The following is a 17,631-nucleotide window of genomic DNA, read 5'->3' as shown; positions in this document are numbered from 1 at the left end:
TCCCGGAAACGGCAGCGCAGATCTTCCTGGTTGCTGCCTCCGCAGAGACCTCGGGACCACAGGTAAGACCAACTTTTCTGCTGCAAGAGACCTGCCTGGTGAACTCAGGACACACAGAGGCAAAATTCCTCTAGGACCGGGCACTTCCTGTGTTTACCAGGAGTCCCAAACCCACAGATCCCGGCCCGCAGCAGCTCTCTGCTCCCAGACCCCGTGGGAGAGAGACCTCACCGCCTGGTCAGGTGGGCACTCCTGAGGCTGCAGAGCAGAAGAGACCACCAACACTGCCCACCCCTGCCCACATCCCTGGCCCAAGAGGAAACTGTATACAGCCTCTGGGTTCCCGTGAGGGAGGGCCCAGGAGCGACAGGACCCCTGCGCCTGAGACACCGCCAGAACCTGAAAGGACAGACTGGATAAACAGTTCTCTGCACCCAAATCCCGTGGGAGGGAGAACTAAACCTACAGAGAGGCAGACACGCCTGGGAAACCAGAAGAGACGGCACTCTGCACACATCTCTGACGCCAGAAGAAAACACCCCACGAGCAAACTTGAGCCTCGGGACCACAGGTAAGACCAACTTTTCTGCTGCAAGTGAGCTGCCTGGTGAACTCCAGACACAGGCCCACAGGAACAGCTGAAGACCTGTAGATAGGAAAAACTACACGCCCGAAAGCAGAACACTCTGTCCCCATAACTGGCTGAAAGAAAAACAGGAAAACAGGTCTACAGCACTCCTGACACACAGGCTTATAGGACAGTCTAGCCACTGTCAGAAATAGCAGAACAAAGTAACACTAGAGATAATCTGATGGTGAGAGGCAAACTCAGGAACCCAAGCAACAGAAACCAAGACTACATGGCACCATCGGAGCCCAATTCTCACACCAAAGCAAACACGGAATATCCAAACACACCAGAAAAGCAAGATCTAGTTTCAAAATCATATTTGATCATGATGCTGGAGGACTTCAAGAAAGACATGAAGAACTTCCTTAGAGAACAAGTAGAAGCCTACAGAGAGGAATTGCAAAAATCCCTGAAAGAATTCCAGGAAAACACAATCAAACAGTTGAAGGAATTAAAAATGGAAATAGAAGCAATCAAGAAAGAACACATGGAAACAACCCTGGATATAGAAAACCAAAAGAAGAGACAAGGAGCTGTAGATACAAGCTTCACCAACAGAATACAAGAGATGGAAGAGAGAATCTCGGGAGCAGAAGATTCCATAGAAATCATTGACTCAACTGTCAAAGATAATGTAAAGCAGAAAAAGCTACTGGTCCAAAACATACAGGAAATCCAGGACTCAATGAGAAGATCAAACCTAAGGATAATAGGTATAGAAGAGAGTGAAGACTCCCAGCTCAAAGGACTAGTAAATATCTTCAACAAAATCATAGAAGAAAACTTCCCTAACCTAAAAAAAGAGATACCCATAGGCATACAAGAAGCCTACAGAACTCCAAATAGATTGGACCAGAAAAGAAACACCTCCCGTCACATAATAGTCAAAACACCAAACGCACAAAATAAAGAAAGAATATTAAAAGCAGTAAGGGAAAAAGGTCAAGTAACATATAAAGGCAGACCTATCAGAATTACACCAGACTTTTTGCCAGAAACTATGAAAGCCAGAAGATCCTGGACAGATGTCATACAGACCCTAAGAGAACACAAATGCCAGCCCAGGTTACTGTATCCTGCAAAACTCTCAATTAACATAGATGGAGAAACCAAGATATTCCATGACAAAACCAAATTTACACAATATCTTTCTACAAATCCAGCACTACAAAGGATAATAAAGGGTAAAGCCCAACATAAGGAGGCAAGCTATACCCTAGAAGAAACAAGAAACTAATCATCTTGGCAACAAAACAAAGAGAAGAAACACAAACATAACCTCACATCCAAATATGAATAGAACAGGAAACAATAATCACTATTCCTTAATATCTCTCAACATCAATGGCCTCAACTCCCCAATAAAAAGACATAGATTAACAAACTGGATACGCAACGAGGACCCTGCATTCTGCTGCCTACAGGAAACACACCTCACAGACAAAGACAGACACTGCCTCAGAGTGAAAGGCTGGAAAACAACTTTCCAAGCAAATGGTCAGAAGAAGCAAGCTGGAGTAGCCATTCTAATATCAAATAAAATCAATTTTCAACTAAAATTCATCAAAAAAGATAAGGAAGGACACTTTATATTCATCAAAGGAAAAATCCACCAAGATGAACTCTCAATCCTAAATATCTATGCCCCAAATACAAGGGCACCTACATATGTAAAAGAAACCTTACTAAAGCTCAAAACACACATTGCACCTCACACAATAATAGTAGGAGACTTCAACACCCCACTCTCATCAATGGACAGATCATGGAAACAGAAATTCAACAGAGACGTAGACAGACCAAGAGAAGTCATGAGCCAAATGGACTTAACGGATATTTATAGAACATTCTATCCTAAAGCAAAAGGATATACCTTCTTCTCAGCTCCTCATGGTACTTTCTCCAAAATTGACCATATAATTGGTCAAAAAGCGGACCTCAACAGGTACAGAAAGATAGAAATAATCCCATTCATGCTATCAGACCACCACGGCCTAAAACTGGTCTTCAATAACAATAAGGGAAGAATGCCCACTTATACGTGGAAATTGAACAATGCTCTACTCAATGATAACCTGGTCAAGGAAGAAATAAAGAAAGAAATTAAAGACTTTTTAGAATTTAATGAAAATGAAGGTACAACATACCCAAACTTATGGGACACAATGAAAGCTGTGCTAAGAGGAAAACTCAGAGCGCTGAGTGCCTGCAGAAAGAAACAGGAAAGAGCATATGTCAGCAGTTTGACAGCACACCTAAAAGCTCTAGAAAAAAAGAAGCAAATACACCCAGGAGGAGTAGAAGGCAGGAAATAATCAAACTCAGAGTTGAAATCAACCAAGTAGAAACAAAAAGGACCATAGAAAGAATCAACAGAACCAAAAGTTGGTTCTTTGAGAAAATCAACAAGATAGATAAACCTTTAGCCAGACTAACAAGAGGACACAGAGAGTGTGTCCAAATTAACAAAATCAGAAATGAAAAGGCAGACAGAGAAAGAACTTCAGACCAATTTCCCTTATGAATATTGACGCAATAAAATTCTGGCAAACTGAATCCAAGAGCACATCAGAACAATCATCCACCATGATCAAGTAGGCTTCATCCCAGCCATGCAGGGATGGTTTAATATACAGAAAACCATCAACATTATATAAACAAACTGAAAGAACAAAACCACATGATCATTTCATTAGATGCTGAGAAAGCATTTAACAAAATTCAACACCCCTTCATGATAAAAGTCCTGGAAAGAATAGGAATTCAAGGCCCATACCTAAACATAGTAAAAGCCATATACAGCAAACCAGTTGCTAACATTAAACTAAATGGAGAGAAACTTGAAGCAATCCCACTAAAATCAGAGACTAGACAAGGCTGCCCACTCTCTCCCTACTTATTCAATATAGTTCTTGAAGTTCTAGCCAGAGCAATCAGACAGCAAAAGGAGGTCAAAGGGATACAGATCGGAAAAGAAGAAGTCAAAATATCACTATTTGCAGATGATAGTTTATTTAAGTGATCCCAAAAGTTCCACCAGAGAACTACTAAAGCTGATAAACAACTTCAGCAAAGTGGCTGGGTATAAAATTAACTCAAATAAATCAGTAGCCTTCCTCTACACAAAAGAGAAACAAGGCGAGAAAGAAATTAGGGAAACGACACCCTTCATAATAGACCCAAATAATATAAAGTACCTCGGTGTGACTGTAACCAAGCAAGTAAAAGATTTGTACAATAAGAACTTCAAGACTCTGAAGAAAGAAATTGAAGAAGTGCTCAGAAGATGGAAAGATCTCCCATGCTCATGGATTGGCAGGATTTAATATAGTAAAAATGGCCATTTTACCAAAAGCGATCTACAGATTCAATGCAATCCCCATCAAAATACCAATCCAATTCTTCGAAGAGTTAGACAGAACAATTTGCAAATTCATCTGGAATAACAAAAAACCCAGGATAGCTAAAACTATCCTCAACAATAAAAGGACTTCAGGGGGAATCACTATCCCTGAACTCAAGCAGTATTACAGAGCAATAGTGATAAAAACTGCATGGTATTGGTACAGAGACAGACAGATAGACCAATGGAACAGAACTGAAGACCCAGAAATGAACCCACACACCTATGGGCACTTGATTTTTGACAAAGGAGCCAAAACCATCCAATGGAAAAAAGACAGCATTTTCAGCAAATGGTGCTGGTTCAACTGGAGGTCAACGTGCAGAAGAATGCAGATCGATCCAAGCTTATCACCCTATACAAAGTTTAAGTCCAAGTGGATCAAGGACCTCCACATCAAACCAGATACACTCAAACTAATAGAAGAAAACTAGGGAAGCATCTGAAACACATGGGCACTGGAAAAAATTTCCTGAACAAAACACCAATGGCTTATGCTCTAAGATCAAGAATCGACAAATGGGATCTCATAAAACTGCAAAGCTTCTGTAAGGCAAAGGACACTGTGGTTAGGACAAAAAGGCAACCAACAGATTGGGAAAAGATCTTTACCAATCCTACAACAGATAGAGGCCTTATATCCAAAATATACAAAGAACTCAGGAAGTTAGACCGCAGGGAGACAAATAACCCTATTTAAAAATGGGGTTCAGAGCTAAACAAAGAATTCACAGCTGAGGAATGCTGAATGGCTGAGAAACACCTAAAGAAATGTTCAACATCTTTAGTCATAAGGGAAATGCAAATCAAAACAACCCTGAGATTTCACCTCACACCAGTGAGAATGGCTAAGATCAAAAACTCAGGTGACAGCAGATGCTGGCGAGGATGCGGAGAAAGAGGAACACTCCTCCATTGTTGGTGGGACTGCAGACTGGTACAACCATTCTGGAAATCAGTCTGGAGGTTCCTCAGAAAATTGGACATTGAACTGCCTGTGGATCCACCTATACCTCTCTTGGGCATATACCCAAAAGATGCCTCAACATATAAAAAAGACACGTGCTCCACTATGTTCATCGCAGCCTTATTTATAATAGCCAGAAGCTGGAAAGAACCCAGATGCCCTTCAACAGAGGAATGGATACAGAAAATGTGGTACATCTACACAATGGAATATTACTCAGGTATCAAAAACAATGACTTTATGAATTTCGTAGGCAAATGGTCGGAACTGGAAAATATCATCCTGAGTGAGGTAACCCAATCACAGAAAAACACACATGGTATGCATTCATTGATAAGTGGCTATTAGCCCAAATGCTTGAATTACCCTAGATGCCTCGAACAAATGAAACTCAAGATCAAAATGTGAATGCTTCACTCCTTCTTTAAAAGGGAACAGGAATACCCTTGGCAGGGAATAGAGAGGCAAAGATTAAAACAGAGACTGAAGGAACACCCATTCAGAGCCTGCCCCACATGTGGCCCATGCATATACAGCCATCCAATTAGACAAGATGGATGAAGCAAAGTAGTGCAGACCGACAGGAGCCAGATGTAAATCTCTCCCGAGAGACACAGCCAGAATACAGCAAACACAGAGGCATATGCCAGCAGCAAAGCACTGAATTGAGAATAGGACCCCCGTTGAAGGAATCAGAGAAAGAACTGGAAGAGCTTGAAGGGGCTCGAGACCCCATATGTACAACAATGCCAAGCAACCAGAGCTTCCAGGGACTAAGCCACTACCTAAAGACTATACATGGACTGACCCTGGACTCTGACCTCATAGGTAGCAATGAATATCCTAGTAAGAGCACCAGTGGAAGGGGAAGCCCTGGGTCCTGCTAAGACTGAACCCCCAGTGAACTAGATTGTTGGGGGGAGGGCAACAAGGGGGGGAGGCTGGGGAGGTGAACACCCATAAAAAAGGAGAGGGGGAAGGGGGATGTTTGCCCGGAAACCGGGAAAGGGAATAACACTCGAAATGTATATAAGAAATATTCAAGTTAAAAAAAAAAGTTCCCTTTCAATCTGACATAGACCCATTTCTTAATAACGTTTCAAACCATTTAGGAAATATTGCTTATTTGTATCTAAGTAAAAAAGGAAAAAAAAATAGAACCTCTTCTTTCATCAACCATGAGGTAAGTCCTAGATATCCAGGGTAGACTGAAACCTCAGTGGGAGCACAAGCACTGAGAATGCTCAAGAGAGAACAGGAAGGCCCCACGCCACTCTTAGGATAGCAACACATTTCTTTAAGAAATTCACAGAGGGTCTGAGGACGCAGCTCCTGGTGGAGTACTTGCTTACTATGTACAAGGTTCTGGGTACAAGCTCCAGTTCTCCAAAGAAACAAAGGACCAACTACAGAGCAAATGTAGACAAACTGGATACACTGACATTCTTAAGTACAGATCTTGGTATGTCCCAGACCACAAAACTTTAAGGACCAGATTCCTTCAGACTGAAGGGAAGATGTTCTCAACTTATGTAAAGAGAAAACAGAACTCAGAATTCCATCTGCCGTGCTTGCTTTGCATTTATTCTACTTCTGTGTTTCTTCAGTTGGATAGCTAGACTTTTTTTTCTAAATCAAAATCCTTAAGATCTTCCTGATCAATAAGGGAAAAGCAAATAAATATTTGAGTCAGTCATGGAATAGGAAATATATGTGTTTAACAAATACAAGTAAAAATCAGGGGCAAAAAAATTAAAAACAATATTGTATCATGAACTTTCAAGGAACAAAAGGAAAGTAAAAATATCTGTCTCATACTTAACAGATAGGCAACAAAATAATAAAAATACAAATAATAAAAAAACTCTATGAGATAATATTTAGGTAAAAAAAATTCAAGTTTCTCTAGCATGATACCATTTATGAACATGGATAAAACATCCCCAATTATAGGATATTTCTTTTCTGTATATAAATATGCAACAAAAGTTTAGACCCTAGCATGAAGCAGACACATAGCAATGTCAGAAAAATGACAGGCAAGTTGCAAAGCTGTAGTACTTGTTCACAGTGTTAAAGCTTGTGATGCACAAGTAGGCCCTCCATATCCATGGATTTTATACAGAAGCTGTGGATTTAGAATATTTCAAATGCAGTATTGGCATGTACAGATTTTTTTCATTATTTCTTACACATATTATTCTGGTATATATATACATATTCTGGTATATATATATTATATATATAATATATATCTATACTAAATAAAATACAAACAAATGTAAATGACAAAGTTAGCCTCTCTACTCTCCCAAAGCTGTGGCAAGCAAATAGGAGAAAACTTCTATAGCATACCAAATTCATGATAATAACTTCCCCTCCTTTTCTCTGTATGACAAAGGATGTAAGAATATATTCTTTTAAAGATATGTACTTTGGGATACTAAAATCATGTTGTTGCTGTTGTTGGGAGAGAGAAAGTCAACTTCTTTAGACTATGAGGATACAACTTTTTCAAGCTGTCATGCTACATCCAAGACTGTGAGGAAGCCTAGAGATGGTAGCATGATCGTTACTACTAAATGACAATTTTCCCAAATGTATAAACAGTTTCGAGAATGTCACACCATGAGGAAACATGCACAGTTTGTGACTGAGCCTTCTTACAACAGAGAAATGTAAGGAAGACTTCTGCTATAGTTTTATAGAAATACAGACTTGTGTACCTGGCACTAGTAATTCAATGTTTTCCTCCAACATGGTTTTGAAACAAAGAAGGATTTCCTGTGGCCTTAAATAGTATCACTGTGATTACTGTAGTGTATGGGAACCTGAAGACAAAATTATTAGGTGTGAAACTAAACAAGGGTTGTCTCTCCCTTCATGGACTTTTTAGTTAGTAATTCCTTGGATGCAGAGTGTTTTAAAAACAGTGCAAAAGAGGTTCGAGACATACTTCCCCCAGTATTAAGTAAGATCTGAAGTTCAGTCTGTCCATCTGGCTTGAGTTCATCTGCAGTTTTGTTAATAGATGTTTCACTGGAAAGCAGAGAATCACTAGATCCTATAAGAAAGGGAAATTAGCATTTTAAATATCTGCGTTTTGGTGGACTGTGAATTGTTATTGGCAATGAACTATTCTTTACTGTTACAAGCACAGGGGGCAGACAGCTTACCTTTCTGCACAGAGAAGAGAACACTTGGCCCTGAATCACTGTTTCGACTGACTGACTGGATTGCTACATTAGGTTCCACCACTGCTTCATCACCCAGAGAAAAGGAGTAATTCTCCATTTGCTCAATGAGACTGTACAGAATGAAACACAGGAATCAGCATTTTGTCATAAACCCAAGAGATGTGTTGTTTCCCTTATTATGTTAGAAAAGGCAGAAACACACAACTCATGGAGTCACAGTGACATGACAATTACTAATTGTGTGTGTGTGCATTTATATAAATATATATATCTGCTTCTCTTTGCCAGAGTCTTGTTTTATCACATGCAGTTTTAAAAAATGCTCTGTTTATCCCTCCCACAGGCTTTCTGCCACCATTGTATCAGCATATCTTGCAGGCAGAACAGCAGTATAGACCAGAGGGGTTTTGGCTGGGTTGGTACTTAATGTTTTTCTTTTGATGGTGGGCAGAGTACCTTCTTGTATGAAAGAGGCTAACATGTAAAGGATCTGTGTAGGCACCAGCTCAACTTCTCCATGTTCAATGAGTTTTGTAGACACGGTCTTCAGCAATGGGGCCTTGCCCTTCAGTTTGTGGAGAGTCTTAGCCTGAGCTATTTGGGGCTTCCCATGGAAACTTTTTGGCCAACAATTCAACTAAATATAACCCACTCTTGGTATTAAAAGCTTCATTTGTTGACAAGAATTTGTAGGAGTCACCTACCAACATCTTATTGACCTAAGGCTCACTCCACAAGATGGGAGCTCATACCTGGCACTGCTTGGGTGACCAAGAACCTGAGACAAGATATCCCAGGGACCTAGAGTAAAACCAAATGCTACAGCTGTAAAAACAAACAGAAAAGCAGCACTAAATTGACTCCTAATGACATTCTGCTATACTCACAGATCAGTAGTGCCTTACTCAACCATCACCGAAGGTTCTTCCTGAAGCAGATGGGACTAATTCAGAGATCTGCAGCCAGCCAGACTTTGTACAGAGAGATATAGAAACCTTGAAACATTCAGCCCTAAATGGGATACCTCTATCAAATACCTCCTCTCGGGGTTCAGGGAACCTCAGAGAAAAGGAAGCAGAAAGAATGAATGTTCTTTGAGTACATATTACAGCTTCCTTTAGAGTTCTTATGGGATTCCTGAGTGTACGAGCAAGTGTGTCTCTGTTTCCTGTGCCTTCTCTTGGGCTCTTTTTTGTTTGTTTTTGCCCAATTCCATTGTGCTAGCTTTTGTTTTATCTGATTATATTTTATTATAAAATGTGATAGTGGAATTTCATTGACTTACATTTTAAATACAGATTCAGAAAAAAATATGAATTATTTTGATTAGTGTTATCTTTTAAGAAGCTTAAACTAGAGATTTTTAAAAAAGGATAATGACTTTTAAATTTCAAATGTTATACAGTTTCATGGGTTGTCAGCAGTTAATGCTACATATTTCCCATGTCATAAATAATATTAACACCTGAGAACATCTTTCATCAAAAGAAATGACCTAATGATGCCTCCAAACTGGTAAGATGATCATTCGCTTTCACTGTACTTGGTAAGTTCCCATTAAGGAATACTGAAACACTGGGGTGCCAAGAAAAGTACCCACAGGCATTCAAAGATTGAGAAAAGATGTGCTAAATGTGCCAGGGTTCTTTACCACTGTCACCGACTCTATCTATAAAGTCATCTCGCTTACAGCTACTTTCCCTCCACTTGATTTCTCTCTCATGGTATAACTGAGCAGGTTACATATAAGGCTCAGAGTGGCTGGTCTGATTCAAAAGGCAGCAGTCAAAAAGACATAACCTGACTGAAAGAAACCATCCAGTTTTTAAATTGGTAATTTTCTAGTCAGGGAGATATGTGAAACCAGGAAGTTCCAGATTTTGGAGTAAAAGTCAGGCCATCATATCATTGTAAGGATAAATACAAAAGGAAAGGAGGAAGTTTTCTTCCTGTTGAGCATAAGGGTGGGACCCACACCTTCTTCTGAAGACAGCAAAGCCACCTTAGGGTCACGGCCATTTCCCTCCCCGAGGACGATCTGGCTCACACACTCACACTGGCTCTGCTATGATCCTACGCGCGGATTCCTGTGAGACTCGGTACATCTCCTTACAATAAATTTCAGTTTGGTCAGTGTGGGAGCGAGAACAGCTCCCACAGACTCATATATTTGAATGGCTGGTTCCCAGCTGAGGGATTATTTAGGAAAGATTAAGAGATGCAGCCCTGGAAAAGGTATATTACTGGCTGTGCCTTGTCAAACCTTGTCTTTCTCTCTCTCTCTCTCTCTCTCTCTCTCTCTCTCTCTCTCTCTCTCTCTCTCTCTCTCTCTCTCTATCTTGTGGGATAAGATATAAGTGGTCAGCTCCAGCCCCAGTGTTTGCCATCCTCCCTACTCTGATGGGCATAGACTAACCCCTGAAACTGTAAGAAAACCCCCAATCAAATGCTTTCTTTCCTGAGTTGTCTTGTTCAGGGTGTTTCATCGCAAAAATAGAATAGTAACTAAGCTTGGAAAACTTCAGTAGATAATGTCTTAGTTATCTAAGAAAGCTAACTAGGGCAGAAACTCAAACAATGGGAAATGCATACGCACAGAGTGAATTATGTTACAGAGACAGTTTTACCTCCCAAATCAGGCACCTAGAGAGAATCTTGACCTTCAGTACAACACCAAGGATCCGGGGTTATAGATTAGCCATTGCAACCAGTGTTCAAAAGAAAAAATGAAAACAGCCTCCACCAACAGAAACCCTATTCAGAGCCTCAGAGTTCTGGCTACCTGGGACATTTTGCCCCTGCCAGTTCGGAAGAGAACAGGCACTTCACTATAACAACTTGATGGGGTTAAAGCTGGGCTGGATGGAGTCCTTTCTCTCCACACCTCTCCGTCCCGTTTGCTTCCAGCTTTATTTTCACTTATCCCCCAAATAAATGGACTAGAAGGAGAATTCAGAGGCTGAGGAACATAGAGAAAACCGTGAGTTACAGGAGAGGTAAAGGGACCCACGGCTGAGCCCTGTCTTATGAGGAGACCCTTTTATAGGCTTGCCTCAACATCAGAGTTTGGAGAACCAGAGTTGCCCTGAGCAAATTTAATTCCCTTCGCTGGAAAGGAAGAGAATGGAAAGAGATCTTTCTTGGCAGTTCTTTAAGATTATAGCTGCCCCCCGTCCCAGTTTCCATGGGAGATTGGTTCCTGAACATCATTATCCTTATGGACTCTGAAATCTTACAATGCTTAAATTCTTCCAGAAAATGACACAGTGCTTGCCTATAATCTATGCACTTATTTCTGTATATTTAGATAACTTTTACACTACTTATAAAGGATGAGTGTTCTGTTTCTATTTATCCCTAAGTAGATAATAGCTATATTCAGTCAAAAACTGAGAATTATATGGAGGATGCCTACGCACGCGCGCACACACACACACACACACACACACACACACAAACACAAACACACACACACAGATATACAAGGTCAAAGAAATATTGATTTTGTATAGAATGTTGACTGTACATAATACTAAAAGACTTGATACAATCTGAAGTCTACCAAAAACATCAAACAGAGACTTGGTTATATAAAAATGTACTTACTGTAATGGCTAACTTTTAAAAAGCATTTGTGAGTGTGTGTGTGTGTGTGTGTGTGTGTGTGTGTGTGTGTGTGGTATGTGGTGTGTGTGTGTGTGTGTGTGTGTGTGTGTGTGTGTGAGAGAGAGAGAGAGAGAGAGAGAAAGAAAGAGAAAGAGAGAGAGAGAAAGGTTGAATGTACAGGTGCCATGTCATGTATGTGGAGGTCAGAGGACTATGGGAGTCAGTTTTCTCCTTGTACCATGTGGTACCTGAGAATCAAATTCAGATTGTCTGTCTTGATGGCAAGTACCTATACTCCCTAAGCCACCTCACCAATCCAGTAGGTAATAGTGATTGTCAAGTTGATTAGATCTGGAATCAACCAAAAGATAGGCCCCTCTGAGGACCTGTGAGGGTATTTTCAGGGTCCAAGATCCTTTGCTAAAACAGGCATCACCTTCTGGATGTGGCCCAGATATGAAGAAGGCAAGGCAGTGAGCTTGCCTGTCTTCCTCAGCTTGCTGGCAAATGCATCTATTTGGTTGTTGCTGCTACCATTTTGTGCTGATATTGGAACCCAGCTTCTAAGACCTTCCAGTTGAACTGAAGACCGTGGTTCTCCAGAAATCACGTAGGCCTTCAGCAGGATGACTGAGGCAACCAACCTTGAAGACTAGCCAGCTACTGACCTAGTCTCTATAATGTATGCATAGCTGTTGTTGTACCCCATATTGTGTAAGTCAATCCATTAAATACCCCTTTGTAATACATACATTCTGCTGTTCTGCTTTCCTATTGGACCCTAAGTCGGATGCAATAATATAAAATTCTGATGTGCATGTATACATAGTCATAGCTTTTAAATGTTTTAAGATAGTAAATGACAATAGGTTAACACACTATGTAATTATGCATGCATGAGTGCATGAACATGTATAGAGAGAAAATATTTGGAGTATATTTTAGCAAATTAATTGAGGTAAATGATTTCAGAGAATTTGCCCATTTCTCTCCAGTAAGCACGATTAAATGTAAAAATAGGTTTAAAGGTGTATTTTAATGACTGGTTTCTATAAGTAAATATGTTTGGGGGTATATATACATAATCAAAAGTGATCAAGAACATGGCCTTAATAAGCTAAAGCAAAGGAGGAGGGTTGGAATTTCTTTTTTTTTTTTCTTCCAAAGTAGCTATAGGAAAACTAAAAAAAAAAAAAAAAAGCCTATCAATTCATGGGAAGAGAGAGCTGAGGTGTGTGTAGGCTGACACTGTGGTAATCCTGTAGTTGGGTGCCCTCTATAGCTCTGTGCTTTGAGAAGGGAGTTGAAAGAACATCTTTAGGCAGAGGCTGCTGGTTTGAACATCCCAGACCCAGGTTAAGGGAACAAACTGTAATCTGAACCAACCCAGTCACTTTTTCTCCTTGCCTATGACCATACCTTGAACCAAGTAGGTAGTACCTATCACTCCCTGTAGAACAAGGTCACGTACAAAGTCAAGGATTGTCTCCTAATTTCCAAAGCATCAGGCAGTTATGGTAGCCCTGAGAGAAATGGATCTTCTAGTCATGCTTTCACCTAAGGAGTAGATGGTACCTCCTCAAACTTTCTCTCCAAACAGTTGCTTACTTGGAAAAGGAGTTGCTATTGTCATTCTCAGCAGCTTTTTGAAAAACATCTTCGCTGGCATCCAAAATCTGACTCACTGTGGTTACAGCAACTTTTTTTGCCTGTGAGAGAGAAGGCACATCACATATGTGTCCTGCATAATTGTCACTACGATCGTGGTAGCCAATAACATGATTAGCATGATGATCAAAGGAAAGTAATTTTTTTTAATCAAAGTTTCAGTTTGAGATCTAGCTGAGACAGAGAAAAGACACAATAAGGAGTAAAGACATAAATGAAGCTGGTGATGTAGGATGCTTAGGGTTTGGAATTTGACTTCATAAGATCATTCCCAGAGCCCTTTCCACTCAAAAACAATTGGCTTGGATAAAAGTTGACCAAACCATTGCTGCAATGCCACCTGCCCAAGCCTCATGGCCCACAATATTCAGCATAACTTAAATACTTAGTGTCAGGTGTAACAACTTAGTTATCAGTAAAATTGTTTTCTGATAATCGAACGCTTGGGAGTGTTAGAGACATAGTCCTTTTATTCCTATGAGTGATTTTTCTATAAACTTTACAGTCAGAAATGCATATTCTTTGACTTCTGTCTTTAATTACCTTGTTACTTAAAACCTACTTTTCAAAGGACCTTTGGTAATTGGGACGAGTTTTGAAAGAAGGTATTTGTAAAACACAAAGGAGACAAGTGTGCTGATATAATTCATTTTGAAAGGCTTACAGCCCTGCTGACCAAAACAAGAACTCCACTGATGACACATGTTGAGTATAACTTCCTTTTCTTTATGTTTGATAATTTAGAAGGCCATAATATTAGACCTGCAAACCTGGATTAAGGCCTTTGAGCAACCCAGGGACCAACCTTTGAGTATGCTTGTCACAACATGCAAAGCTTGAAAGATGTATTTTCAGGGCAAGTGTATAGGAAAACTGTTTATTTGTGGTAGAACAGGTATGGCACAGTTTAATAAATTTGTTAATCTGTACATATGAAAGTTAAAGAGGCTTTTTTATTCCAAGACATGCTGGGATATCCAATGTAATAATAACCATCATATCAATCCCAGAGGATATTTAGACAAGGAGTTTAACTTCTTTGAGCATCTCCCCAAGAAGGGTTCTCTGTTCAGTGGTCCTAACACCACCCAAATCATAGGATTAGGAATAGGATTCGGGATGTTCCTCCCATTTCAGAGCTTTGGGAACCAAACCTAAGGCCCTGCAGATGCTTATGAAACACTACCAATAGGCTACAATCCCAAACATCTCTTATGACTTAAAATCTTGGGTTTTCAGTCCCCAGAGGGACATGCATGCTATGTACTCACTTATAAGTGGACATTAGCCATAAAATACAGGATACCCATGCAACACTCCACAGTCCTAAAGAAGCTAAACAAGAAGGAAGGAGCAAGCAAGGATGCTTGAATCTCACTTAGAAGGGGAATAAAGTAGTCATAAGAGGCAGATGGGAGGAGGGAACTGGGAGGGAATGGGGATGGGGAGGGTTCATGATCAGGTGTGGGGAGGGACAGGAGATTGACAGGTGCAGAGAGCTGGGGGGATCTCCAGGATGTGGCAGAAACCTGGGATGAGGGAGGCACCCAAGAATCAATGGAGTGACCTTAGCTGTCATATCACTGGGGCTATGGAATCGGAAGAAGTCACCTTCTGTAACCAGGCAGAAAAACCCCACTGGAGTGCCCACAAAACTTCCCACCCAAAATTTATCCTGTCTATAAGAAATGCATGAATGGGGGATGGAACAGAGACTGAGGAAATCACCATCCAGTAACTGGCCCAACTTGAGACCCATCCCATGGGAAAGCACCAATCCCTGACACTATTAATGATGCTCTGTTATGCTTGCAGACAGGAGCCTAGCATGACTGTTCTCTGAGAGACTCTACCCAGCAGCTGACTCAGACAGATGCAGACACCCATAGCCAAGCAGTGGATGCAGTTTGGTGACACCTATAGAATAGGGGAAAGGGTTGTGGGACTGAACTGGATAGGAAGGGTTGTTCTTCATGTAGGTCCCAAACAACTGGAGCAGGGGCTATTCCAAAAGCTGTTGCCTACCCTTGAGATACGTTCTTCCAGTTGGGCTGCCTTGTCTGGCCACAGCGGGAGAGGATGTGTCTAGCCTCTGATGTATCAGGGTGGGAGAATATTCAGGGGGCCCCCACCCACTCAGAGGAGAAGGGGAGTGGGGATAGGAGGAAGAATTGTGGGAGGGAATGACCAGGAGGTGGGCAATGAGAGGTATGTCTAGTGAATAAAACAAATCTTATGTTTTACCTCACTATTAGCATTTCTGGTTTTATTGAAGATCTGTCCAACCACTGTAGTAGCAGAAGTGATGTTCTCAGCTGTCAGTTTACTGGCATCTGTTGTTAAAACCTGAGCATCTGAAGAAATATTCTGAGAGTTGTTCGAGATGTCGTTTATCTGTTTAAAAGTAGTTTTGTTTGGGGAGAGGGCAGGAAAAAAAAAGTAGTTTTGTTTGTTTCAAAAGGTCTAGTTTATACAAGTATTCCTAAACATTTTGCAAATGACTGCAGTTGAATGAGCTGTTTAACCGAGCCTTTGTTTGTCCCTTTCTTTGTGTAAGGGATACAGTTTACAAAGCCCAGGCAATTTCCTCATTCTCTACTATCTGCTTGCATTATATTAAGAGTGAGGAAGTGCTGTAATCATGTCTTCACGGAGCTGGGGTTAAAATGTGGGGATGGAATGAACTTAGCTTTACACTTAGCTTTACACTAGATGGCACCATAACGTCAAAAACCAAACTTGTACTCAACTTGTACCGAGGCAGTAGAAAAAAAAATTTAAATTCAACAGCCAAGTCTGTGCTGCGCGCACTGGTGTTTTAAGGTGTGATGTTACATAATTTATAATAGGAAATGGTTCTGTAAGCTGAGCTCCCTCATATCACTTAAAGACTTAGAGAACTTTAGAAGCTTCTTCTAAGTTTACACAGCTTCAAAACCACAGAGAGTCTACTTGTCAGACTCCAGAATCTGCACTATTTCTTTCAGCATGTGTGATTGACAGCTACCTGCACATCCTATTTCCCATTCCCAACCCACCCACATCCTGGCCATCTGTGATAAGGGAGTTGCTGTGGTTCGTTCTAGATTTTAAACTTAGCAGTAGCTGTGTGTCTGCTTGGTGATGGTCCCTAGCAAAAGCGTCTCACTGAAGAGTTCTACTTTTTCTCACCTATAATAATTTTATCTGTAGTGTTTGTTTAAAACTTAAACATGATTTCAAAAACTTAGCAGTGTACTCAAAATGTCTTAAATGGTACAGGCAAATCTCCAATTGGTTTACATTTCGTTTATTTATTTATTGGCTTTGGTGTAGCAATTCAAAAGTGATTTACTCAGTACTAACCACACATTGAACTTTTATTTGGCCTTTTCCTCCTATATGCTAGCAACATGGAGATGGGATACACTTTCATAATTCTGGACAGCAGTAAGCCATGGTTTCTAGTCATTTACAAGATGATGAAAATAACAACTGACCACTTTATAGAGTGTGCTGCGTTGGTTAACCCTGGTGCTGAGTAGATTAGGTGAATTAAATACATTTTAAATTTACAGTGGGCTTATCAGGTCTTAATCACATTTTATGATCCAGGATCATCTGGATTTGGTAGCTGTAAATGATCATTGTTGGCATTAGCTGCAATTACCTTTAGTATGGAAATGGTATCCAATTTGATAAAGAAGAAATAAGATAGATATAAAATACCTGAACAAAGACATCCCTACATCAAAGTTTTCAGCTTCTTCCTCTTCTTGCATGAGCATACAAGTTAGCTCTTCCATGCGTGCTCTATTGTCTATCCCTCAGTCCATATAAATTAGGATGAATGGAAACATATCTAGTCATCAATCGTTATTTTGCTAGCTCATGGATATAGCCCCGAGACTAAAGACAGTCTGAAGTTGTCTGTGACTATGGGTCATTGTTCTGTTTTGTTTTTTGTTTTTGTTTTTTTTTTTTCATTCCTTTTGATGGAGTAGATCATCTTTGGTTTATGAAGCCAGGATTCTATGTTCAGTCAAAGCTTGATCAGTCTATAAATATAAGGCCATTTACAATATTTTCTAGGCTACCACTTGCTGAAATAAAATGTCAACGTTAAACAGGGGCAACTTTAACCAAATAAGAATGGTTTCACTTACTGGTTTTGTGATCT

The 17,631-nt window shown here is 40.3% G+C and overlaps 1 protein-coding gene across 2 annotated transcripts in view; it reads right to left on the bottom strand.

Moving 5' to 3' along the window:
• The window catches only part of Adgrg7 (adhesion G protein-coupled receptor G7), a 75,275-nt gene that overhangs the window by 29,074 nt on the left and 28,570 nt on the right, over nucleotides 1-17,631 (bottom strand). For both annotated transcript variants that reach the window (XM_087576316.1, NM_001107098.1), the window contains 4 exon segments: nucleotides 15,717-15,866; nucleotides 13,413-13,513; nucleotides 8,178-8,308; nucleotides 7,958-8,065 (listed from right to left, as the gene is read on the bottom strand). In XM_087576316.1, the coding sequence (XP_087432442.1) occupies nucleotides 7,958-8,065; nucleotides 8,178-8,308; nucleotides 13,413-13,513; nucleotides 15,717-15,866 (490 nt within the window).

This window comes from Rattus norvegicus, chromosome 11, assembly GCF_021556685.1.
Source record: "Rattus norvegicus strain SHRSP/BbbUtx chromosome 11, alternate assembly SHRSP_T2T, whole genome shotgun sequence".
Lineage (NCBI taxonomy): Eukaryota > Metazoa > Chordata > Mammalia > Rodentia > Muridae > Rattus > Rattus norvegicus.
This window is presented reverse-complemented; position numbering and strand designations above follow the sequence as displayed.